Raw genomic sequence first — 26,244 nt, 5'->3', positions numbered from 1 at the left:
TATCACTTATACATGGATTCTAAAAATATGATACAAATGAACTTATTTATAAAACAAATAGACTCACAGACAAAGAAAACATGATTATGGTTGCCAAAGGGGATAGCAGGGCTGGGGGAGATAAATTAGGAGTTTGGGATTAACAGATACATGCTACTATGTGTAAAACAAACAACAAGGAACTACTGTATGGCACAGGGAACTATATTCAATATCTTATAATACCTATAATGAAATAGAATCTGAAATATACATATATATAAATAACTGAATCACTTTGCTGTACATCTGAAACACTAAGTCAACTGTACTTCAATTTAAAACAAAACATTCAGGAAACAGAACCAACTCTCAGTCAGATGAGACGTGGTCACTCAGTGCCTTACACAGTAATATTTCAACTATGACACTCTGGCTTATTAATCTCTAATAAAAACTTTGTAGTCATCATTCTCAAAAGATGCTCTTTAGTCATTCACATATATCATTGCATTTAATGCTCACTTCATACCCATGAACAGAGGAAGCAGAAAGATAATTCCTTCACAGATGAAGAGTTTGAGATCCATAATAAAGTCCTTCTTCTCAATTAACTGCGAATGAACAGAAGATCAAAAACCAGCTCTGCTTTCAGCTCTCCAACTTTACCCTTCTTTCTTGAAGACAGTGGAGTGTTCAGCCCTCATTTTCACATATGTTTATTGTTATTAAAAATATCTTTAGCAACAAACTTAAAGTATAACCAAAAATCCATACTTTAAAATGTAAAGAAATTATATTTACATATAATTTTTCACATTAACTCATTCAAACTGTAACTCTATTACAGGTGTTGGTTGAAATATCTAGGCATCTTAGCATTTTGTCTTCATATCATGCAAACTAAGTCCTAACCACTTTCGACCACTACTGATACCAGGAGACATTCCACCAGTAATTATTCAATTGGAAAATTTCATTGAAACAATCTGAATAAATCATTTTTGCTGCAAGATTACATCCAGTAAAACGTCATGAAAACGAGTGGGTCAGTAATAAATTTGCAAATTGTGTTAAAGGTCAGGCCCACTATTAACATGGACTAAATCAATCTCAATAAAAGACGTTTTTAAAATAAGAAAAAAATAATTCAAGTGGCCCAAATACATATACTTTTGTTACTATGATTAATTACATGGGCATCTGTATTAGGATTGGTAAAAGCAGCATGTGGAAGAAGAAATAAGGTACAAGACCCAGGAAAACTACTTGAAAGGAACAAGGCTAAGATGGTCACTCAGAGAATGGGCAGTATTTCCTCCTGCTGGGGCAGGTGAAAAGGAGAACCAGTGTGTGTCTGTGTCATGATTATTCAAGTCTACACCTCATCCCATGAAGTGTAGCTGGGGCTCCAGTTCGCAGAATAAACAAATTGTGACTAGCACAATTCTGATATAACACCATTCTTAAGAATATATGATATTTTATCCATCTTTTTCTCACATGCACAAACACATGCACAGTCATAGAGGTAATTCTGAAACAAAGAGACAATCAGAGCTCACAGTTTACCACAAATGCACATCATCCAACTCAGCAGAAACCCACGTGCTCCAGAATCCACAGAAGGCATGAAAATGGTGCTCAGAGAGCACCATTTTCAGCTCTGGTTTTTGGTTTTTTGAATGGTGACCCTAATATCCTTTTCCAGTTCCAGTAAGTTTTGGTAAAATTTTTCAGCAGTGTCTTCATCTAGGTCTATCTGGAAAAGAAACAAAGATAGGGATGACTACAAAGGAAAAATGAAGTGAATAGTATTTGAATAAAAGGGAGCCGTTTAAATAACACAGGTAAGCGAATCCAAAATAGGGCCAGTTGGAATGGGCTGCAGTGGCAGCCATGTGGGGAATGTTAGGAATCCTGAGGACACAATAACTCTCCATCCAAACTCCATCACTCACCAAGCCTACTGATGCTTCCCTTAAATAGCAAGACTGAAAGATCTGAGCTTTGCTGTCTCCCCTAACTGCTGTGTACCTAGTAGCAGAAGACACCAAACATCTGTGTTATAAAAAAGGCCAAAAGAGAAAAATCAAGAAATTTTTTTAAAAATTCCAACTGCTACTTACTTCCTAATATCCACCTTCTTTAGTAAAAGCGCCCTGATCTTAGCTGAGCTCACTGCCCTGCAGATGAAAGACTACATTTCCAGCCTTCACTGAAGTTAGTGGTACCAGGTGACTATGTTCTGGCCAATGAGATTAAGTGGAAGTGTTGTGTGGTACCTACCCAGGACTCTCTTTAAAAGGAATGGGGCACCCCTTTCTTTCTCCCTGCTTCCATGCTGCTCCCCAGAGCTATAAGGATGAGGGCCACACCTCAGGGATGACAGAAGGAACCTGGGTACCTGACAATTTGCAGAGCTGCCAGGCCAGCCTAAGGTTGCCTCTCCAAACTGCTTTACACGCGAGAAACCTAAGCTTTTATCTTGTTTAATCCACTATTATTTTACATTCTTCTGTTTTATGTAGAAAATCTAATTTTAACTTACACACTGTATGTAAAAGCAAACTTTCAGCCCCTATAAAGTGTTATCTCTTTCCAAGTCAACACAGAGCCTAAACTTAAAAAAAAAAAAAAAAAAAGGCTCTTTCTTCATAAAGCTCAAAGGCTAAAAAATGAAAGAAAACTTTATAACATTTTGGAAAAAAATATTTATATTCATTCAATCATATTAGTGTTTTTTCATGTTGTAACCGGAAGAGACATTATAGCTCTCTTTAGTTCAACCCAACCTTTAAACAGAGCAGAGAGCTGACTTCCCAAAATTAATCAAAGGTTAAAACATATTCTGCAATGCATTTCCATGAAATGCTAATAAAATACTTTGGTTTATAGAATTAAACGTTTTCTCCCCTTGGTAAACCAATCATTCCTTTGAGATCAGTAGATAGTAAGTTCAAACAAATTCTGAGGGCCTAAAAGTAAGCTCATTAGTTTACAATAGAGTTCCCAAAGTGTGTTCTTTGGGATGTTGTTAAGCATTATGTAAAATTTAAAGAGAAAAGAAAAAGTTGTACAGTCAAGAACAGCTTGCAAACAGCAGGATGAAACATGTCACGCTTATTTCTTAACTGTATCAACTTCTCAAAGCCTTTACTGGGCTAATGTGCATTGTGCATGTCTCTGAAAGAGGGAAATATAATATAAAGCATTTTTCAAACTTACTTGGCTGACAAACTGCTTTCTGCAAATCTTCTCAAGGAACTATCCCACAAAAGGTATTTTGGAAAACACTGGTGGTTCATAGGTTCATTTTCAGTAAACATATACCATGGGAAGCAAAGAGCCGGGTTCCCCTTAGACCTCAAGCTACTGACATAGACAAGATCACTGACAATTTTGACTCTGACTTAGCTAACTTATTTGCTTCAATCTAATTTTATTTTATGCCGATTCTTCCTCACAATAAGCTAGGCAGTGAAAAATGGGAGGCTAAAGTAAACCTTACTCATGACAAAAATACAACAAAATTAGGACTTCCCTCGTGGCGCACTGGTTAAGAATCCGCCTACCAATCCACCTACCAATGCGAGGGACACGGGTTCGAGCCCTGGTCCGGGAAGATCCCACATGCCTCAAAGCAACTAAGCCCGTGCGCCACAACTACTGAGCTTGTGCTCTAGAGCCCGTGAGCCACAGCTACTGAGGCCCGCGCACCTGGAGCCCGTGCTCCGCAACAAGAGAAGTCACCGCAATAAGAAGACCGTGCACTGCAGTGAAGAGTAGACCCCGCTCGCCGCAACTAGAGAAAGCCCAAGTGCCGCAACTAGAAAAAGCCCGCGCACAGCAATGAAGACCCAATGCAGCCAAAAAAAAAAAAACCAATAAAATTAATCCTTACAGGGTCAAAATAAAATCTTTTTCATTTTTCTAATATGTAACTATGTTTATTTTTATCATTTACTTATCTGGCTGTGCCGGGTCTTGGTTGCAGCAGACAGGATCTTCGTTGCCGCGTGTGGGATCTTTAGGTGCAGCATGCGGGATCATTCTTAGTTGTGGCATGCGAGATCTAGTTCCCTGACCAGGGATCGAACCCGGGCCCCCCTGCATTGGGAGTGCTGAGTCTTAACCACTGGGCCACCAGGGAAGTCCCCTGTAACTATGTTTAATTTCATTTTAGGTTACACAGAGTCTACAAAACACAGCATTCATTTTTTTTCCCAAACTCCATCCCGTACCTCTTCAAAACACCAGTCTATTAAAGCTAATAGTTGACATAAGTGGAACTGAACACTCAAAGGGAAGCTAACTTCACTCAGAAAGATGCTTTATATTTCATCCAACTTGTGACACATTTCTTGAGCACCTGCCATGTGCAAGGGAACATGCTAGGAAAGGGGGTGCAATCCCCCCCTCCTCATGGAGCTTATCCTTGGACAAGGGAGCCCGCTACTGAATGAATACTACACAGAACTGGCATAAGAGGTGAAAAAAGCCTAGCATGAAAGCACCTGACCTGATGTAAAAGGTCACATGAAAGCTGTGATCTTAAGGATGAACAGTAGAAATGAATCAGTAGAAAGAAGAAGGGGAAGAGCAGTTTAGGTGGAGAGAAGGTGTGCCATGGCTGAGAGGCAGGAGAGAACAGAAAGAAATGAAAACAGGCCCATGTGATGCCAGCGAGTGGAGACGGGAGCCCCAGGAGAGAGAAGCTGGGCAGCTGGTAGGGCTGGTCAGGAGCCCAGCAGCAACCTCTTCAGTGAAACAAAGGAAACATTTACCTTTTTGGACGTTACGTAATTGCTTCCAAAGCCAGTGGTGGCACTCAGATATTTCACCAGGGGATTGAGAGACTCGGGCTTTTGGTGGAAAAGCCAGACCTGGAAAGGAAGAGGGTGTCAATGATTCTTCTCTTCTGCCCAAGGTGAGTGAGGCTGGAGGGGATGTACAATCACAATCAGCACTTTACAGAGCCCCAAACAAATTCTCAAAGTCCCCCTGAACAGCAGCAGCTAATTGTGATGCCTTCATGAACCACTACTATAATTCGAAGGAAGACAGCAGGGCAGCCTGCTTAATAGCATACTTTGAAAATTTTATTTAAAGCAAGAAACCATATTTTAGCTGTCTCTTCTCTTAATCCCCAAATTAAAGTTCATGGCATGTGAACCTGAGCTTATTCAGAGTGGATACTCAGCTCACGCCACAGTAAAGTATGGGTCACTGATGTGATACTTTATGAATAGATAAGCACACACACGTACAACTTGCAAAAGATGTACATGGTAAAAGGTCTTCCTCCCCAATTTTCTAGCCACCCAGTTCTCCTCTCTGGAAGCAAACACTCATGCTAGCGTTTTGTATATTCTTCTAAGAAAATCTATTCGCTTAAAAACATATTTATCCATTTCTCTTATGCAAATGGAAGCAAGATATACACACTACTCCACACTTTGCATTTTTCACTTGAACAGGCCTTGGAGATACTTTCAAATCAGTATATGAAAATTTTATTCTCTTTTAAAGTAGCACAGTATTCCATTTCATGGATGTGCCATACCTTATGTAATCAGTTTTCAACTGATAGACCTAGAGGTTCTTTCCAGTTTTTGCTATTACAAACCTCACTGTGATGAATGATGAATACATCATTCCATATAAGTTTGAGTACATCTATAAGATAGATATCAAAGATGGAATTGCTGGGTTAAGGGTATGTGTGTTTATTATTTTGAATGATCTTGTCAAAGAGTCCTTGATAGAGGCTATATCAGTCTGCTCTCCCCCCAGCAATGTAGAAGAGTGCTTATTTCCCTAGACCCCTGCCAATATAGTACATTATCAAACGTTCTAATCTTTGCTAATCAGAGTTGAAAAACAGTTTTTCATTATAGTTTTAATTCACATTTCTCTTAGTAGGAGTAAGATTAGGCATCTTTTCATATGATTAAAACAGTTTCAAAACTCTCTGTTCATGTCCTTTGTCTATTGTTCCAATAGGTTGTTTTTCTTGATTTGTTGAAGCTCCTTAAATATTAAGAAAATGTAACCCTTTATCTATGGTATGAATAGCAGGTGTTTTTCTTCCATTTTGTGGTTACTCTTTCGAGTATATGTGTAGTGAGAATTTTAGTCATGTAAAATTTTTTTAATTTAATCAAAATTTTCAGTCTTTTCTTTTATGGTTACTGGGAGTAGCTAAGCCTCCACACTCTTAAATTATTTTATAACTTCCCCGTTTTTGGTGTTTTTTTGGCAGCACCAAGCAGCTTGTAGGATCTGAGTGCCCCCCCCCGTATTTTCTTCTAGTAACTATATATTTTAATTTTTATGGATAAATCTTTTAACTTACCTAGAATTTTATTTGACTGTAAGGTATGAAGAAAAGATCCTATTCTATTATTTTCTGAATAAACCATCTTTTCCCCATTGTTTTGGAAGGCCATCATTATCATATACCAAATCCCTGTATGCTATGGGCCTATTCTCAACTTTCTATTCTGTTCCATTGATCTGTCAGTTCACATGCCAGAACTATACTTTTTTCATTAAGATGGTCTTCTTTAAAATCTTAAATGCTGAAATACACAGAATCCTTTACAGTAAGCCTTCTCTCATTTACTCCTATAATTCCTATTTTATAGTTAATAGTAAAAAGGCTTAGATGAGTGAAAAAAATGTGCCCAAGGGTTCACAGCCAGAAACTGGAGAAATGGAATTTGAACAGAATTACTATAATTCCATAGTAATAGAATTATATATAGCACATTCTTAACCACTGTGCTTTAGGCCACTCAGGTTCAAACCATTTAAGGAGATAAAACTTATCCAAAGATTGAAGAGCTTCTTGCTACACACGTGGTGTGCTCAAACCCTCATCTGTATCCACCAGCATATATAACCATCCCTAAGTGGTAATTACATCCTACCCATCCAAACTGAAGGAAATTACAGCAGGGTCACAACAAACTTTTTAAACTGTGACACCGGGGTCATGCTGCTCATCTCATCCAAATCCAACCTATCCTTCAGAGCCTGGAATAAGCCCGACTCGGCAAGCAAAGCCTCCTCCAGCTAGTCCAGCCCCACTGTGACCCTCCTTTCTGATTATTCCTACAGTACTTGCCACCAGATGACAGAATGTCTTACTTCCTTGTCTGTTTTCTCTATTCATTCTTTTTTTCTAAACATGACTCTAAGCTCCTTAGTAACTTCTAACTATTTTGACTTCTAACTAGATTTTGACTTCTATTTCCACACCGCCGACACTCAATATATACTTGACCTCTAGACTTGATTTTCAGGGACATAAATGTGCGGAATGAGTACCCTAAAGGACTATTCATTATCTTAAATAGTTTGACATATACATTAAGAAATAATTAAAATTAGTTTAAAAGTACTTGCTTCTACTGTGTTTGTGTCTCTACAATAAATGCATTTGGGCCTTCCCTGGTGGTGCAGAGGTTGAGAATCTGCCTGCCGGTGTGGGGGACGTGGGTTCGAGCACTGGTCCGGGAGGATCCCACATGCCGCGGAGCGGCTAGGCCCGTGCACCACAACTACTGAGCCTGCACTCTAGAGCCTATGAGCCACAACTGCTGAGCGCATGAGCCACGACTACTGAAGCCCGCGCATCTGGAGCCCGTGCTCTGCAACGAGAGAAGCCATCCCACTGAGAAGCCGGTGCACCGCAGTGAAGGGTAGCCCCTGCTCACTGCAGCTGGAGAGAGCCCGTGCGCAGCAACGGAGACCCAACGCAGCCAAAAATAAATTAATTAATTAAAATTAAAAAAAATAAAAATAAAAAAAAATAAATGCATTTGTTTCTGCAATGTTTACCAAAAGAAGAGTGCCAAGTCAATTCCCATAACGTTTGCCTTAATTTCAATTCAGCTACGATTTAAGAATCTTAAGTATGAGCGCTACAGTGCTAGGCTCTCAGGTTTTCAAGATGCCTAGCAAAAATCCTGAGGGAGCTAAGTGGAGAGAGGGAGACACACACACACACACACACACACACACACACACACACAGAACTGACTTTAATACAATAGAATTTCAACCAGATGGTGTAAAGCACAGAGGACAAATAAATGTCATCTTGTATGACGATTCTGATCCATCAGTAGTGGATGTCTTTGGGCCTTGAGTTGAAAAACACTCAGAGACATCATTTATGTAAACAGAACAGAGTATTATGATCCGTTAGTCATGTCTGCCATTGATGAGGAAACACATGCAATCCACCCATGTGTGATTTAAGGAAACGAACTTGTTTTCTAATAAAGTAACAACTCGATTCTCGAATATTAACAGAGAAAAGAGAATCTTCCCATAAGGAAATGGAGCTGGACTTCGTTGCCTCTACTCTTGACCCATGGAACACACCTTCTCCACAGGAAATCGCACACTGACTGCCCAGCCACCGCCTCGCTTTGCCTGCCGCTGCAGTATCCCACGCCGTGCTCTCCTCCGGCTGCTCATGTAGTTTGCTTCTACAGAAGTGCTGCCCCCACAACCATGGTACCCAGTGCCATGAAACATACTAAACTTTCAAAGTTCACTCCTAATGCTCAGAACTTAGTCCTAAACAGGACCTTGATTGTTCAGAGCTTGTTCTCTTATCTTTTCTGTTAAGATTGTTTCTAAGCCAGTGAACTTACAGTCTACATCTGCGAAGTGAATACAATCTATTAAAACTCTAGTAACATACCAGTACTTCTGTTCCATTGTATGGTGTCAACGTGAAAGCATTTGCAAAAAAGCGTAACTAAGAAAAAGAAAACCAGAGTCATTGCGTGGTGGTTTAGAGTCACAAAAGCATTATTCATTTAAATATTAAAAAAAGACAACCTGCATTTCTTATTATAGAGCACTTTTTTAAGTTTCAAAAAATAAAGAAATCTAAATAAGAAGTATCACTTAATCTCCATTACTCCAATCAACCACTTTTAACATGAAGCCATATTTCCTTCTCATCCTTTTTCTCTGCCTGCTATAATGGAGGGATATTTTTTCCCGAGCTCTACAAGGGAGGGACATTTCCTAAAAGCAACATTTTCTAATGTGTGCTGGAGGACACTGGTCCTGCAAGATGCTCAAAATACAAAACAAACAAGCAAAAACATGATTCTATGATCATACAATGCACAATCATACACTTTTGGGGAACTTTTAATGCATCTGGCTACATTAAAAGCTCAGAGAAATCCAGTTTGATATCGTTTAACTCGTTATTGACCAGGGGATTTTTGCAGAAACTAATGCCTGTTGCCGGTGATTTGTTATGTAAATGAATATTGAAACGTCTCCAGTCAATAACGTTCGGGTAACAAAAGACGTATTAATATGTCTCTGAGGCGTATATAACATATTATTGAGACGTAATATATGTCTCAATAATATGTGAACACAGGTTTCCCAAAATTATATAATCATAGAACTCTTGGGATCTATGGTGCATGATCAAAGAAACATTCCCTTAAAGAAAAGTGGACACTCAGATGGTGGTACAGTCAGAATATCAGGTAGTATGAAGCAGAGATTACATACTAAGTAATGTCAAAACCCTTGAGTGAAATGGAATTCTGCCACCTTCAGATTCAATTTCTTATTTCCCAACCCTTAAACACAACTTTTTGGTTCCAACTCGAACAGCTTAAGTAAACTAAGACAAGAAGGATTCATCACTTACCAGCCATATGATTGGCATGATCAACGTCCACACAAAGGGAGGCATAATTCCATATGTCAAATTGGTCAGCACCGTACCTGGGCATGCCACACTGGAATACAGACCCTGGGAACACAGAGAGGGGTAGCAATTAATTTTAATTCAATATACTTTGAGTCACTTATGTGCTAGTTAGTTAAAAAAGGAGATACACAAATGAGCCAGCAAGCCAGGGCATCAAGGATTTATGCTCTAAGTTGTCCTTGAAGCTGGGTAGACCATTTCAGTTTAAGAATCACGTACTGAGAACTCACTATGAGAGGCACTCAGGATGCAAAAAATAGTAAGATAAAGTCTCTACTCTCAAGAAACTTAGAGAACAAAGAATAACCAAGCTTGAAGCTGGACGAGAAAAGTAGGACCCGGTTACCTGAGTTTTCCATGTTATTGGCTTAATTGAAGATCAGTTGACTAATCAAAATAAGCAGTTAAGATAAAAAAAGACATACACAGTAAAGTCTTTGCCTGCAAGAAGTTTCTGATCTAGTAAATACAGACAACTAAACCTCAACTGTGTCTCTGTTTCCTCGCAGGTATATAAGGTCCATATCTCTAGCTTGAATTGGGAGCTCCTGGCATCTGAGAGGAATGAGGGCTGTGTGTGGTTCCACAAAGCCCTCCTCCAACTGAAGATCTCTAAATCAGGTTCTTAGCTCAGGACTCATCATTTTAGAAAGATCTGTTCTATAAAGAGAGCCCCAGTTAACATACGGCACATATTAGTATTAGAAGAGGCCCTGGGTGGTCTTTAGTAATTCTTGGAGCACTGGGATTTGTTTTACTAGTTTATTTGGTTTAATTTTCACTGCATTTTACCTTATTTTGATGTTGACCATTTTAATTCCTATTTTTAGTACTTTTAATATTATTATTTTTCTTTTAAACAAAAATAGAAAATGCCAGTGTAGCACAGTCAGTTCAGGGGACGGAAAGCACCCTGAGCATCAAAAGCTGGAAGGTCTTCTTCCTTTATTCAGTGCTGCAAGGGCCTGGAGGCGCCTGACACGGATAATCCAGCCCCCGAGAGTCCCCCTGATTTACCAACAGTCCCCTGAAAAAAGTCAGGAGTCTTAGAGACCAAAAATTCTCCCCAAGAATATTTTGCCCCAAAGATAGTTAAGGAAAATTTCTTATTCTGGGAACTAGCCAGGAACAGTGAGGGCCTTTTCAGCCCTAAATGAAGACATCTGTGAACTAAAATCCAGGGCTTCCAACACATACAACTTTCTGACATTAAGCAACAAAAGAAACAAGCAAGGAGGCCGTCTTATCCAAGACTACAGTCACCCCACATGTTTAATCCTAGGGAATGAGTGGGACGACCCTGGGTACTTCCACAAGGCCTGTGTGAGGGGTCATTCATGGATGGTTAGTTTTGCAGGTAGCTTGTACAGACCTAACAACATTTCCAGTCCTACAAGCCTTCAAAGGGAGGTAGTTCTTTATTAGCTACTTCTCTATTCATAAAAGCCACGGAGAAAAATCACAGGCTGCAAAACAATCACACAGATTTTAGGAGGCAGCAGCATTAGCTAAATCTCCCTTTTCTGTAAAAGATGAAATCCCAAAACTTATTTGACAAGTGAGACAAGCAAAATCCCAGAGCTTATTATGAAAAGAGAAGCTAATCCACTCTGACCTGACCCCTAAAAGGGAGTTTCCAGAGGACAAGCAGTTGTGACAAGTTTTTAAACATCTCAAGAAATCTCAGGAGGAGGCTCAAAACTGGACCAACACACTGAGCTCAAAGAATAACAAGAAGAAGAAGAACAGTCAACACACAAACACACATAAGCACATGCACACACAGGTGCAGACCACATGACCACAGACACCCATACCCAAGCACACGTACCACATATACAATCACATTCATATACATATGCACACACCCAAAAAACCCACACATGTGCATGTGGATAGGCACACTCACACATGTATGCATGCACGTAAGTACACACCCTCCCACCCATTCACACCCACATGTGTGCAGACACATGCACACATGCACACACGCACACACACACACATACACACACACATTCTGAGCACAAAGCATGGCTGCGACTGCTGCATACCAATCCCATCATTCAAGCCTCCCAACAAATCTGTGAGGCAGGCACTATTATTATCCCTGTTTCTCAGATAAGGAAACTGAAGTACAAGGAGATTAAATAATTTGTCCAAGTTTACAAAGCTGGTGACAAAGCAAGGATTCAAATGCATTTCTAGAGAATATGCTCATAGCTTCTACTTTTATACCACCCTCTTCACTAAGAGGCTTGATTCTAAGAGCCAGTTCTCAGAAGTGAGAATTCCACCTGATGAAGGTCTCCATTGCAGAATCAACCAGGTCTAGACCATTACCGTAAGGCTTAGATTGCTGTACCTAAAGCGTGATCAAAGAACACGGGCAGATAGTTTCTGCATTATCTTTTTATTCTTCCTTCCTCCTCGATTCTAAGCCTGAGCCAGTACCCTAAAAATGGTCAGTCTTTTGTAAATATTAGTGGAATTAAATTTCTCCCCAGTGCCACAATCAAAAAACACAGTCAAAGCAAACAAAGGAAAATGCCCATGGGAAAGACCGGAGATTTCCAGTTAAGATTTTGGACCTGGGCAAGAGAGACACACAAAGAAGCACTAAGTTCCAGACCACAGGGGCCACAAGGAGCCAGCATGACTGATAACAGCTGCTCTCAAAACCCAGGTCCTCACAGAGACAGAGCTCCAGCCTCACCAAAGGTCACTACTCTCCAGAAGGCTTTCTAAGTACCAACTGTCCTATAACATCAGATATAATAAACACTGGTGGCAGCATGGCTTAGTGGGAAGAATCCAAGCTATGAAGTTAGCCGTGGGCTCAACTCTGAGCTCTACCCTTTACTAGCTGCGTGACTTCTGGGTAAATGACTTAAGGGGCTCCAAACTTTCGTGTCCTCATATGAAAATGGGAATACTCAGACCTACCTCACTATGATGGGAAAGGTATTAAATGACATACATAGATAAAAAGGACAGCACCTAAAACATAGCAAATGCTTAACAGTAACTATTGACATTGTTAGTAGTATCATTCTGTTATATAAAATATAGCTCTTGAAGAGCTATGGAATGGTGAGTGAACCCCCATATATCTAAAAGGTCAGGAGCTAATTATCTCGGCCCTAAAACTTTCCTATACACCAACTGTCAGTCTTCATCATGTATTATCTTCTCCTCATAGCAATCCTGCTCAAGAAACAATATTTCACCTTCTAAACTACAATAGTTAATAGAAAGCCAGCCATCTTACTAGGAAATCAATGGTAGTTCAGAAATCACTGCCCTGCCATTTCCATAGCACTGAGACAGGCCTCACCCGCTGGTTGAAGTTCCTGTTCAAAGCCACACTCAGAAGGTCAATAGCATATTTGGAAGAGCTGTAGGGCTCCTGGCCTTTGCTGTGCTGGATGTCCTCAAGGCTGAAATTAGATTTCACTGCATTACGAGATGATGTCCAGATGAGCTGAGACGGACTGTCACTATGACACAGGAGAGATTCCAGTTCCCGAATCTGAATGAGGAATAAAAGAAACAAAAAATGTATCAAAATATACTGGGGGAGTACTAGATAACAATTTTGAAACCGATACAAATGTACACTAGAATTGAACAGGTATGTCATTGGTAGAGTGGGACACAGGTACGCAAGAGAAGGAGACTAGACTGATCTATGTGGTAAGGGATTAGAGTCAGAGACATCAGTGTGAACTCGTGATTAGCTTAATAAAGATTCAGATGGTTACATACAAAATATTTACAGATATTTATACATACATGGGTTAGTATGCACATAGATACATCCTTGCTCTGTTAGCTGAGAGAGCCCAGAAGCAAATGCTATCTCAACAGCAATAAGCACCCAGACCTTGGTTTCTAATACAATTCTCCAATAAAAGGAAACAGATCTCCTTAGGAAAATGGCTGATTCTAAGACTGGGATAGGAAATACATAAGATGAGTCTTAAACACCATGTGGTGCCAGAAAGGATGTGCTCAAAACAAAACCAGAAAGCCATAATGATGAGGGTATGTCAAAGATATAGAGGTTCCACAGGACAGAAAGCCTAGAAATAAACCCATGCAGCTATGGTCAATTAATCTATGACAAAGGAGGCAAGAATATACAATGGAGAAAAGACAGTCTCTTCAATAAGTGGTGAGGGGAAAACTGGACAGCTACATGTAAAAGAATGAAATTAGAACATTCTCTAACACCATACACAAAAATAAACTCAAAGTGGATTAAAGACCTAAATGTAAGACCAGATAGTATAAAACTCCTAGAGGAAAACATAGGCAGAACATTCTTTGACATAAATTGCAGCAATATCTTTTTGGATCCACCTCCTAGAGTAATGAAAATGAAAACAAAAATAAACAAATGGGACCTAATTAAACTTAAAAGCTTTTGCACAGCAAAGGAAACTGTAAACAAAACAAAAATACAACCTACAGAATGGAGAAAATATTTGCAAATGATGCAACCAAAAAGGGATTAATTTTCAAAATATACAAACAGCTCATACAGCTCAGTATCAAAAAACACAAACAACCCAGTCAAAAAATGGGCAGAAGATCTAAACAGACATTTCTCCAAAGAAGACATACAGATGGCCAAGAGGCACATGAAAAGATGCTCAACATCGCTAATTATTAGAGAAATGCAAATCAAAACTACGATGAGGTGTCACCTCATACCAGACTACAAATAATAAATGCTGGGGAGGGTGTGGAGAAAAGGGAACCCTCCTATACTGTTGATGGGAATGTAAACTGGTACAGACACTATGGAGAACAGTATGGAGGAGCTCTACTAAAAATAGAGCTACCATATGATCCTGCAATCCCACTCTTGGGCATCTGGAGAAAACCATACTGCAAAACGATACATGCACCCCCAATGTTCACTGAAGTACTATTTACAATACCCAAGACATGGAAGCAATCTAAATGTCCATTGACAGATAAATGGATAAAGAAGATGTGGAGTACATATATATATACACACACACACACACACACACACCACAATGGAATATTACTCAGCCATAAAAAAGAATGAAATAATACCATTTGCAGCAACACACTAAGTGAAGTAAGTCAGAGAAAGACAAATATCATATGACATCACTTATATGTGAAATCTAAAAACATGATACAAATGAACTTATTTATGAAACAGACTCACAGACATAGAAAACAAACTTATGGTTACCAAAGAGGAAAGGTCGGGGGGAGGGATAAATTAGGAATTTGGGAATAACATATACACACTACCATATAAAAAATAGATAACCAACAAGTATAGCACAGGGAACTATACTCAATATTTTGTAATAATCTATATGGGAAAAGAATCTGAAAAAAAAAGATGTGTGTGTGTGTGTGTGTGTGTATATATACACACACATACATGTACGTATAACTGAATCACTTTGCTGTACACCTGAAACTAACACAACATTGTAAATCAACTGTACTTCAATAAAATTTTTAATAAATAAATAAATTTTAAAAAAAGATATAGAGGTTCCAACTGAAAGAGCTCTCAATGGCCCAAACTAAAATAATTTGAGCAAGAAAATAAAGCAGTATTTATAATACAAAGGAGAAAATATATATCCATGAATCTGAATGGATATAACAAATGATTTTTTTCAGTTTTACTGAGGAATAATAGGCCAATAAATAAGTGATTGAATAAAGATTTAAGTGGAGGAGAATAGACAAATCTCCCTTGCATAAAAATTCCAAGTAAGTCATATAGCTACTCTACTCTTAAGGAGGTCAAGCACAACCCCTTAAGTGTGGGCTACACATAGTAACTCTCTTCCAAAGAGTACAGTATGTAAAGGGAGAAAGAAACAAGTAACTTAATAGTGGAAAAACCTGACAAACACTGATTCAAGTCAGGGGATCAAAAAGAACATCAATATACCTAGAGTCTGTCATACAGAGTGAAGTAAGTCAGAAAGAGAAAAACAAATACTGTCTGCTAACACATATATATGGAATCTTAAAAAAAAAAAAAGGTTCTGATGAACCTAAGGGCAGGACAGGAATAAAGACGCAGACGTAGAGAATGGACTTGAGGACACGGGGAAGGGGAAGGGGAAGCTGTGACAAAGTGAGAGAGTAGCACTGACATATATACACTACCAAATGTAAAATAGCTAGCTAGTGGGAAGCAGCTGCATAACACAGGGAGATCAGCTCGGTGCTTTGCAACCACCTAGAGGGGTGGGAGGGAGACGCAAGAGGGAGGGGATATGGGGATATACGTATGCATATAGCTGATTCACTTTGTTATACAGCAGAAAGTAACACAACACTGTAAAGCAATTATACTCCAATAAAGATGTTAAAAAAAAATCAATACTGATAAAACATATTGATTGGATGTGATGAGAATGGCACTCCATCTCTGTGGTCTTCTTCCTAAAAACACATTTTCTCAAATCTAACCATAGGAAAACAGACAAATCCCAATCAAGGGACCATGCACAAATACCTGAGCAGTAATCCCAAAACTGTCAAGGTCTTCAAAAACAAGGAAAGTGTGAGAAACTATCACAACCAAGAAGAGCCTAAGGAGATTTGACTATTAAATGTAATGTGGTATACTAGAAGGGGTGCTAGAACTGAAAAGGGACATCACACAAAATTAAAGAGTTCTGAATAAGGTATGGACTTTCATTAATAGTAATGTATCAATATTGGTTCACTAATTGTGACAAATCTACCATACTAATGTAAGATGTCAATAATAGAGGAAACTGGGCATAGTGTATGCAGGAACTCTCTTTGCAATAATTCTATAAATCTAAAATTATCCTAAAACTTTTATTAAAGAAAAATCTAGGAAAGCTTCCAGATGTGCAATGAACATTTACATCAAACACAATCAAGAGAACTCATGAACATGAGATTAAATCAGTTACCTGGTTCCACAACTGTAATACTGCACTGTGCCTGGAACTTTACAGAAATTCTCTCTACTCTTTTAACAGCCCTAAAAGTTTGGTCATTTATAATCAAACTGGGGATGGATCCATTTATATAAAGCATTTACATCTGGACATAGAATCCAAGTTTGTGATCCATAAAAAGTTGTAGGATTCCTAAAACTAATTTGGAGAGAGTGGAAGGCATCATAAACCTTCCTATCATTTTATTTGATAAATCAATCCCAAAACCCCTGCTGACAGGCCTACCTATATAAGGATACACAAGGATAAGTCATGTCACAAGGACACCTATAATAACTGTGCCTTTGGCCACAACTCTCCTCTGCCATTCCCCCAACCTGGATTACCCCAATACTAGATTTCCCTGACAACTTAATTTTTTAAACAATAGATTCATCAAAAAATTAACAGACTATTAACAGTAACAATTAACTTACCCTCTATCATTGCCAATTAATTTAGTAATTTGAAAAGAGGGCAAAGAAAGAGGAGAGGATAATGAAAAGATAAAGGAAATATTAGATAATGAATCCCTGTAGAGTTATAAAACATGACCATGTAAGAATTCAATCCCATCCTGAACTATATTTTAACTTTTGTCATTGAAAAGGTAATACCACGTATTTTTTTTTAAGATCCATGTGTCATTGTAAAGGATCTAGAATGACACGTGAATCTCCCACTCATCCCTGATGCTCTGGCACCCCAGTTCAAAGGTATCCACTGTTCCCAATTTCATCTGTATCATTCTAGAAATAGTATATACATGTATATACAATGTGTAAAGATATATATTTTTCTGTTTGTTTATACAAATGAGATCACACTATACATATTACAACCTGCTATTTCTTCTCAATTATGAAATACTAGAGGCTATCCCATGTAAGAGCAAAATATTTATCTTATTTCTTTTAGTGGTTTCACAATATTCCAATGTTTATGTATATCTTAAATTATGTGTATACAGGCTAGTCCTCAAGGAGGTCCAATTTTGAGGGAAATTAGGTTTAAGGTGAAAAAAGTGATCATGAATATAAAAGTGTCAGAGATACAAGTTCTATGCAAGCAAACCCAGCATTAGAAGGAGTTCTTCTAGCACCAAGGAATTAAAAGCAACTGGCAACAGATCTGGCCATTACTTCATCTAGATATTAAAGCTGTCCTGTGAGATTAAACCTGAGGCAAAAGCACAGAACAACCTAGACAAGTTACACATCCCTTGCTTAACTTTATAGTTGCCTGAAACTGTAACACACCAGACTGGATGCTTAAAAAAATCACAAATCAAGATAGTAAAAGATGAACCATGAAGTACTGTTTAATAATGGCTTCCCTGTCACCCCATCCTATCTGATGCAAAGCCCAGTTTCAAAGACCATTTAGAACAGTACTGGTGCACTTTCTCAGTTCTGTACATTGTTTCTGAAGGTGCTTGTGTGTTTATACCTTACTTTCTCTCCAATCTCTAAAGCTGATGTCAAAAGAAAAAATACACCAGTAGGCTGCTTTAAGCAATGTCTTCAAAGAGTAAAGTGATCACCTTATTTAAATACTCAAAGATTTAATGCTAGCCATAAACTAATGAGCTTAACAAAACAGCACTGTGATCTATCTGTGCAAGTGTTTAGGATCACAGCACTAAATGTTGGCTTATAAAGCCCAAAGCCTTTTTACCAGGATAAAGTGGCCAAAGACATTGGTTTCAAACACCTCCTGGAGGCCATCGGCAGTAATCTTTTCACTCTGGGTCAGCACTCCTTCAGCTGTGGAGAATATATGAATCGCTTTTCTGAAACAGCAGAAGACAATTGCATGATTTTTTAAAGCTTCTTTAACTGAAGATACTAAACAGACACCCCCTCCTGCCTTCCCCCACCCCAAAACTACATTTTCCTTGATTCTGTAATAACAGGAACAAAAATACCTATTTCTCAGAGTGGGTTATCATGAGTACTAAATCAAATGCAAAAATGCTTTCTTGCCCCAATTCACAGAAGGACTTACATAGTTATAGCTCATACTGCCAATAGGAACCTGAGTCTCTCAAAAACCTGCTGCAAAAACTCTCGTCACCTCTTTCCAAATCAGGTTACAAGTCAACTGCCCTGGGGGAATAATAGCTATGCCAAGCTATGCCCCTGAACACTGACGTTTAACTGCGGAACAAAGTTAAACAGGCTGTTTTATTATCAGGAATTCTTGAAGCATCGAATATACTAATTGATTTGCTGTGAGATCTATGTCGTAGGTCAAGACCAGCGTGGAATTTTGTGTGTAGGGCTGCGTGTGTTTAATGGCAGAGAAGTAAAACAAAAGTAGCAGTATAGGAAATAGCATGCAGTAAGAGTAATATCTATTTATGAATAAGTACCCTGGGTCACAAAATAAGATTTATTTCTTACTGTAGGTTGTGGTTAAACATTTTTGGAAGCCACTATAATAATGCATATTGAGAATCTCCCAGGAAGGTATTTAGGTCTGTACATTTCCCCAGCCTACTGGTCAGGGCACCGGACATACAGCTGAGAAATGCTTCTAAAGTTGCCTTCCTGGGTATTAGAGTCTCACTGACAACTCTGCCTAGTTCTGAAATGTTCTTGCTAACAGACACAGTCAGGCAGACCAAAATTGACCTGCCAAAACGTCCAACCACTCAGAATGTCCTGGGGACCAAGAACACAATAAGAATCATGACTTGCAACATTCCTCACAAAGACGAAACCTCCTTTCATGACATGGCTGAAACACGCCCTTTCTGTCTTCATTCTTCTCAACACCCCTTCCTCTCCTCAAGTTATCCTACTGAGGGCAAAACTAGGCAAAGTAATAAACACCTTCCTTCCAATCAGTTCACCTAGAAGATGGAAATTACCTTGAAAAGAGGCCACAGAAAAGTGCTTTGATATTTAGCTGTGGATTAGGCATGATCCCAGCATTTAGATATACATAGTCAAATCTCTGAAACCTGCAAGTAAAACCAAGAAAAGATTGTTAGTTATCTCTTTGAGCAATTAGAATAAAGAAGGCCTATGAAGGACAGAAGTACTTTCTGAACCAAAAAGATGGCCATAGTAAGCTAAAGCATCAGTATTACTTTCTCAACAGTTTTTCTTGAGCCATGGTAAATATTTGAGTATTCTTTTTTTTTGATGGGGGCTTCAAACAGAATTTGGAGAGCTATAACGGGCTTTGAAGTCAAATCTCTGATCAATACTCCTTCCAGCTTAATCCTCCCAACAAGGCACTGAAGCAACTTTCTATTAAACCCACTCTCCTTCTGGTCTTAGAAAGTTTTTTGCGTTTTTTTTTTTTTTTTATTATTCACATCTTCCCTCATTGACAAGTAAAATCTATATAATCTGATCCATCAGTGCTGGAATCTGAACGCCAAGATATCCACTAGAGCATTAGATCCATGTGGAAACCTCTCCTTGTTCATGGCCAGGTGCTCTGTGTCATAAAATGATGAAAGCTCACAAGAATACAGTGAGATTATAGAAGCTGAATGGGGGTAAGGTACTCCCGATAGGCTCCCTCCAGGACACATGTGAAATGCTGACTTGCAAAGCCTTTTTCACCAACATAAACCTTGATCTAAGTGTATTCTTTTTGAACTAGGTTCAAGGTAAGTAGAGCCTGTGCTCATAATACTTACAGACACCATGAATATTCAAAATGTCGCCTAGAATTCTGTGCACCACACTGTCTCCATGTCCTCCGTATAACCCAGGACAACACGGGCCACAGCTACTAATGCTGGTACCTCAGGATCATACATGGTTACCAATACATACCACACACGACATTTCCTGATCATCCTATAAGTAATCAACAGCCGCATGGCTCTAATTATAAACTGACTGTTTAAATTGCTCATACTGATACCATCAGGTTATCCATGTAAGAGTCACAAAGACAGTACGGGTCCAGCTATCTAATTTGCAAACTTTCATCTAAGTATACTAACAAATCTCGCTGGGAATGGAGAGGGAATGTTTAGCAAAAAGTGGAAATGGCAAATTTCCAAATTCAGGTCTGGCTGCAGTAAAATGGCATAGTACCCTTGAAAGCTTAAATGACTGATACAATTGCTCTATTCTGGATAAAACGGAACCACTATTCCTTATCAGTTTTCAGCGGCACATATCTAATAGAACAGAGTATCACAGGTGGAAAGACCAGCATCAGGAATGGTGCTGCTTCAGCCAACTGGAAAGGGCCCTTCTCAAGCTCTCTTCACCTCTAAATTTAGGTCCATAGTCGAAGATATCCATTTGGGCCATTAAGTGTAAGACATCCTTCATATAAGCAAGAGATCTATCTGGACACTGTCACATATGCCCAAATTTGTCAGTATCACTACAACCATCATTTCCTAAATTCGGATAATATCACCCACCTCAAAGAGAGCTGTTTTGAGGATTAAATAAATACATCAACGCTGCACTTAAATGCTGACAGGCAGCTGGGACAACACATCGTCTTAGTGCTGCCTTCTTCCCCACAGCCTTCCCCCTTATGTTTGGGTCAAATTACTAAATATCTTACTAAATACTAAATTACTAAAACTGTGATAACCTATCCTGAGCCTTTGAAGGCAGTTGAGAATAGCCAGTACTATGAATGTCGCAACTTGAAATCTCAAAACTGTACTGAAATGGGCTACAACTAACTGAGGATGAAGGTTCTATTGTGCTAAATAAGGAAATAACTAAGTCTATACAAAACAGGATGAGCGAGCCAACTGGCTGAGACGGTTTGGGGATAGAAAGGCTGCAAACACGACTGGAAACTCATAACTGCTCTCCCGACTTGAGGGTTTTTAAATCAGTAAGGACACTGACTGTACAGTTTCACAGACTTGGAGACAAGTTATGGAAAAGCAGATGTGAAACCTAGAAAAGCTCAGTTTTCAGAAAGATAATGTGACAGAAAATTCTAGGAGCTCAGCAGTAGAGGAGAGCAAACCCTCATTTACAAAGGGCTAAGGCTGCAGGGAAAACTGTGGCGAAGTAAACCAGTTTCACTTTGTAACTTGTACATGTGGAACAGGGTAATGCAAATTGCTATCAATAAACATATATAAAATGCAAACTATTATTCTTCAGCCAACGCTTTAACCAAGAAGGCCTTCCTTATGTATACTGGAGTTCATTTTATTGTCCAAGGAAATAAAGCAGCTCTTGCTTTGTGAGGGCCTCAATTACAAAAATGTAATTAATAATTTATTGATTAAATTAAATGACTGATTAAATTTAATTATTCCAGATATTGCTAGGACTCAGCATGGACTAGTGCAGGGTTCTTGACTTTTTGATCATAAATTCCTCTTAGAATTTAATAAAAAGCATGCCCTCTCTCTCCAGAAAAATGCATTGTGCACCCATATGCAATTTATTGTACACAATTTCTGGGAATTTATACATCCAAGGACACTATCCCTTCATATACTAAATATTTATCAAATGTTTATTACATGCCAATTACTGTCCAGGTATGAACAAATTTTTAGTGGCCTGGGGAAGTTTCTTCACTTGTCAGTACCTGCCCTACCACTTAATGAAGTTCTTATGTGAAGGAAAGATGCAAAAAAATGCATTCAAACATCAAAGGAGTTATACTAACATAAGGCTTCACAACTGACCACATGTCAAAATACACTGATAAATTAATCTTCATGGAATGGTCATGATTATGACTGAGAATGAAATTTTGGTACTGAGGCAAGGCAATAACGGGTCACTCTATACAGATTTCCTCAGCGTAACTTCTTTTTATATTGCACCTATTTCTTTTTTAGGTTTTCCTATCCTCTCTTATTCTATTAGCTGTTGTGTTGCACAATCACATGAGAGAAAAGCCATTCACAAGAGGCATACCTTTGCTTGAGCTCCTTGGAGGCCTGGAACACTGACGGCAGGCTGCTGACATCCACCTGCACGGTGGAGACCTCGGCGGTGGGGTGGGAGGCCAGCAGAGCAGTGCGGACGGCTTCCGCTTTGCTCATGTTCCTGCACGCCAAGCACAGGTGAAGCTCATGGTCTTCCTCCAGCAACCGCCTGCAGAGGGCTAGGCCAACGCCACTGAAAGGACAATTCAGATACGGAATATGCATTAAATGAGATGGTGCCAAATAGAAGCATTTCTCCCTGGCTCAGAAGACTGATTTTGTCAACTTGAGCCCCAACCAGGAGCCCAGGTAGACAGAAAGAATTCAAAAATTATGTAAAGAAGGGGGAACTCTCCAACTCTAATAGTCACTGGCTCAGGACGCTGTCCCATTTGTGTTTCTTTCATTCTGCAAAAGCTCGATGACCCAAATAACTCGACTGCAAATCAGAGTTCTCCTTTAGCATTTCTTTTAAGACACAGTTTATCCTGCCAGTGGTTTTCATTTTACACTGATTATGACACTCATGAAAGTGATTCAGTACATCACCAGCAAATGTGGAAAAGAACATCTTATTAGTGTTTTCCGGTGTGCATGTTTTACTCTGCTGTCTAAGTTCCTTAAAGGCAAGGGCTCTACTATCTGTTGGTATCATGGCCACCATCAGGAGCACCAGAAATTCCTGATAAGGAATGGATGAATCTTTCAAGGAAAGGTATAAGTAACATGGCAGGAGATACAAGTCCCTCTCAACTACTACGATTGAATAACCAACAGGAAGAGAAAGAACTCAACATGATTAAGTAGAAGATAGGAATGGGACATATAAGATGGGTACCAGGAGAGAGAAGCAGGGATGAGTACAAGTGTCAAAGATAAATGACCTCCTTCAGAAAGAGCATTGTGAAACCATATAATGGCGAAAGCATTCAGACCAGGTTGGCTGATAACAATGAAAACCTGAGTAAATGGGTTTTCTTCCAAGACTTAAGCTGATTCCAGGCAAAGAGCTTAGTACCATCAGTAACCTGAGCATCAAATATAGTTATGTTTATTCATCCCCACTTGAGAATAGGCCTTTACTATAAATATACAATTGCACATATCACAATATTTGTAAAAGAAATAAACACACAAAATCAAGTCTGACTTATTTAAGCAACTTCCACATAGGAAGCACCGAACCAGTTGTTAAAGTTACTCAGGTGAGGGCACGCTAAAATTCTGCCCATTACAGACACCTGCCAGGTTTGGCTTAATTAACATGGACATGGCCAGATAACTGAAAGTGAACTAATTTTAAATGACATTTAACATATCTTCAGTCGTAATCCCCGCAAAACTCTAAATGCAACAATTAGAAAAATGGTTTGGTTACTTTCATCCTCCACACAGTTCACTTAATTGCAAATGAGAAGTAAAACACACTCTAGAAGAGGCTGAATCCAAATGCCCAACCTGGAGTAATTACTCATTGGCAGTATGGTTACTTGCACTCCTTCCATGCCTTAACAGGAAAAAGTTGCTTTTCTCTGAGTTTCTGAAGAGTATATATACTAGGTGTCTAGCACTGTGTTACATGGAATGAGATTTTTCCCCCCACTGTTCTAACGCTCATGGACGCTGAAATTTACCTAGGGCCAGAAGTCTAGCACAGAAAAAACAGCTGGAATACAAAATATGGCGACCTGGTCACGATTAAATTACCAGTGATGAGACAGTCAAAGACGGGAAGGAGGCGAGGTCTGCGTGGGAAGCGCCCTTTCCCTGGATACTGACAGAATCGGCACTGAGACACTCATCTCTTAGTGGCGCTCTAGTTTTCCTTCCGCTGTCATGTTTAATTCAAAGCACCAGTTACTGAGCCCCTCACTGGGCCAAGTCCAGTACCTCGCGCAGTGGGGGACCCAAGGAAGACCGGGCCAGGGTCTCGGCCATAGTCCCCACCGAGGCAGGGTCAGCGACGGGAGCTCCCGGGGTTGGTCGGCGGCAGGTCGTCCTGGCCCGGTACTTCCTGCTCCCTCGGACCCCCGCCCCGCCGCCGCCAGGATCGCGATGGAGCCCTCACCTGCTCGCCCCGGTGATCAAAACCACTTTCCGCATGGTCACGCACCCTATCACCACGCACCCTGAAGCAGGTACCGCGCAAGGCTTCTCACAAGTACTATACTTTGACCCGTATGCCCGCCCCGGCCGCGCCCCCAGCCCTTCAATCAGGGCCGGGCGGGGCCCCGCCTCCCTTTTGCGTCATCTACTTCGCGCTGGGCCCCTCCTTCATCGCAGCCCGCCTTCCGCTCGCGGTGCCGGGGCGGGGATGGAGTGAGATAGGCCGAGGGGCGGAGCCGCATGTCGCACAAGGCCCAAGCCAATCCGGGCTCTCCCCGCCCCTCGGCGGAGCAGGTGTCCCGCCCCAGACCCTGCGCGCGCCGGTGACGCAAGGCGTTTGTCTTGCGTGGGCTGTGTTCCCAGCAGAGCGCTGGGTTACGGGCTCCGTGGCATACACGGGGTTGATACCCTGGCGCCTCTGATTGGCGCTTTACTGCGGGAAGACCTCAGGATATTTGCACCAGAGCTCCTTATTTTAGAGGAAAGGTTTGAATCTAGGAACTGAAGTTTGGGGACTATCATCTACTTAGTTTTCCATCCAGGCACTGTGCCACTTAACAGCCCAGCTTCTGGTCCCAGAACTCCTCCCCCTCTAAAAACATCATCTTCGCGAAAATGAACATTTGTTTTATTAAGAACTTTACGTAGAATCATGCATGAAGTACCAATTTTCAAAACTTGGAATATGGTATGGAACCAGAGAATCTCAGAACTCTATAGGACGCAATGGGTCGTGTACTGTAACCTCCTATTTCAGTGTATTTCAAACTCTTTGTGGTAAAAGACCCGCTTTGTTTTTCAAAGCCATCCCAGATGGGTACTTTTGTAATATACAATAAAAATAAATTACTAGAAAAATGAAATAAAATGCAAAAGGCATACAAGCCCCAATTTTTTTTATTAGCTTCAACAGATGGGAACTCTGCCGAACTGCTATAAAAAGCTTACTTTAGGTTTCTGGATTATTGTGAACTGGTAACAATGTGACCATCACCAGTCCCGGTCCCCACTAAGGAATACTGCGCATCGTGTATCAAACTCTGTGGAACATACTTTATTTCATAGCCTCTTTCAAAGTTTTAGTTATTTATGAACAGCAATGATCTCTGAAAGATATGACTGAGATCATTTATATTGGCTTTTGAATACCCTAGAGGTTTTGATTAATTTGGTATCAGTTTAGTATGAGATAAATCTTATACCAATAAAATTAGACTGAAAGAATAAATGTGATTATTAAAGGTTCGATTCCTAAATTATCAATTCTTCTTTATTATTTGGGTAAAACTCAGCTCCTATCCTTAATCCCACTTTCAACTATTCTAAGAGGCCACAATTTAATAATATTTTCTCAAAGTCCTAGGGTAAAATTAACCCCATGTTGGGCTGCACCCTGCAGTCTTGCAATCCTTGCAACTGCCCAGTCGCTAGACCAAAGAAAGAACCGGAAGTCAGCTACAGAGACATCAATTATTTATTGCACAGGGAACCTTACAAGTCAGAGGCAATGA

The 26,244-nt window shown here is 39.8% G+C and overlaps 1 protein-coding gene across 3 annotated transcripts; it reads right to left on the bottom strand.

The window, feature by feature from the left end:
• On the bottom strand, window positions 1-24,926 carry HSD17B7 (hydroxysteroid 17-beta dehydrogenase 7). 3 transcript variants are annotated; one of them, XM_059903106.1, is made up of 9 exons: window positions 24,696-24,916; window positions 22,617-22,820; window positions 19,610-19,702; window positions 18,412-18,526; window positions 13,083-13,277; window positions 9,683-9,787; window positions 8,702-8,758; window positions 4,767-4,865; window positions 1-1,741 (listed from the first exon to the last, which is right to left on the bottom strand). In XM_059903106.1, the coding sequence occupies exons 1-9, from the start codon at window positions 24,728-24,730 to the stop codon at window positions 1,640-1,642; spliced, it is 1,005 nt and encodes a 334-aa protein (XP_059759089.1). In that variant the 5' UTR covers window positions 24,731-24,916; the 3' UTR covers window positions 1-1,639. The 3 variants fall into 3 exon arrangements, with proteins under 3 accessions (XP_059759089.1, XP_059759096.1, XP_059759101.1); XM_059903113.1 differs by having other exon boundaries at window positions 1,649-1,737; window positions 24,696-24,919; XM_059903118.1 differs by lacking the exons at window positions 1-1,741; window positions 4,767-4,865; window positions 8,702-8,758; window positions 9,683-9,787; window positions 18,412-18,526 and having other exon boundaries at window positions 13,115-13,277; window positions 24,696-24,926.
• Between the last annotated feature and the right edge of the window lie 1,318 nt (window positions 24,927-26,244).

This window comes from Balaenoptera ricei, chromosome 1 (assembly GCF_028023285.1).
Source record: "Balaenoptera ricei isolate mBalRic1 chromosome 1, mBalRic1.hap2, whole genome shotgun sequence".
NCBI lineage: Eukaryota > Metazoa > Chordata > Mammalia > Artiodactyla > Balaenopteridae > Balaenoptera > Balaenoptera ricei.
This window is presented reverse-complemented; position numbering and strand designations above follow the sequence as displayed.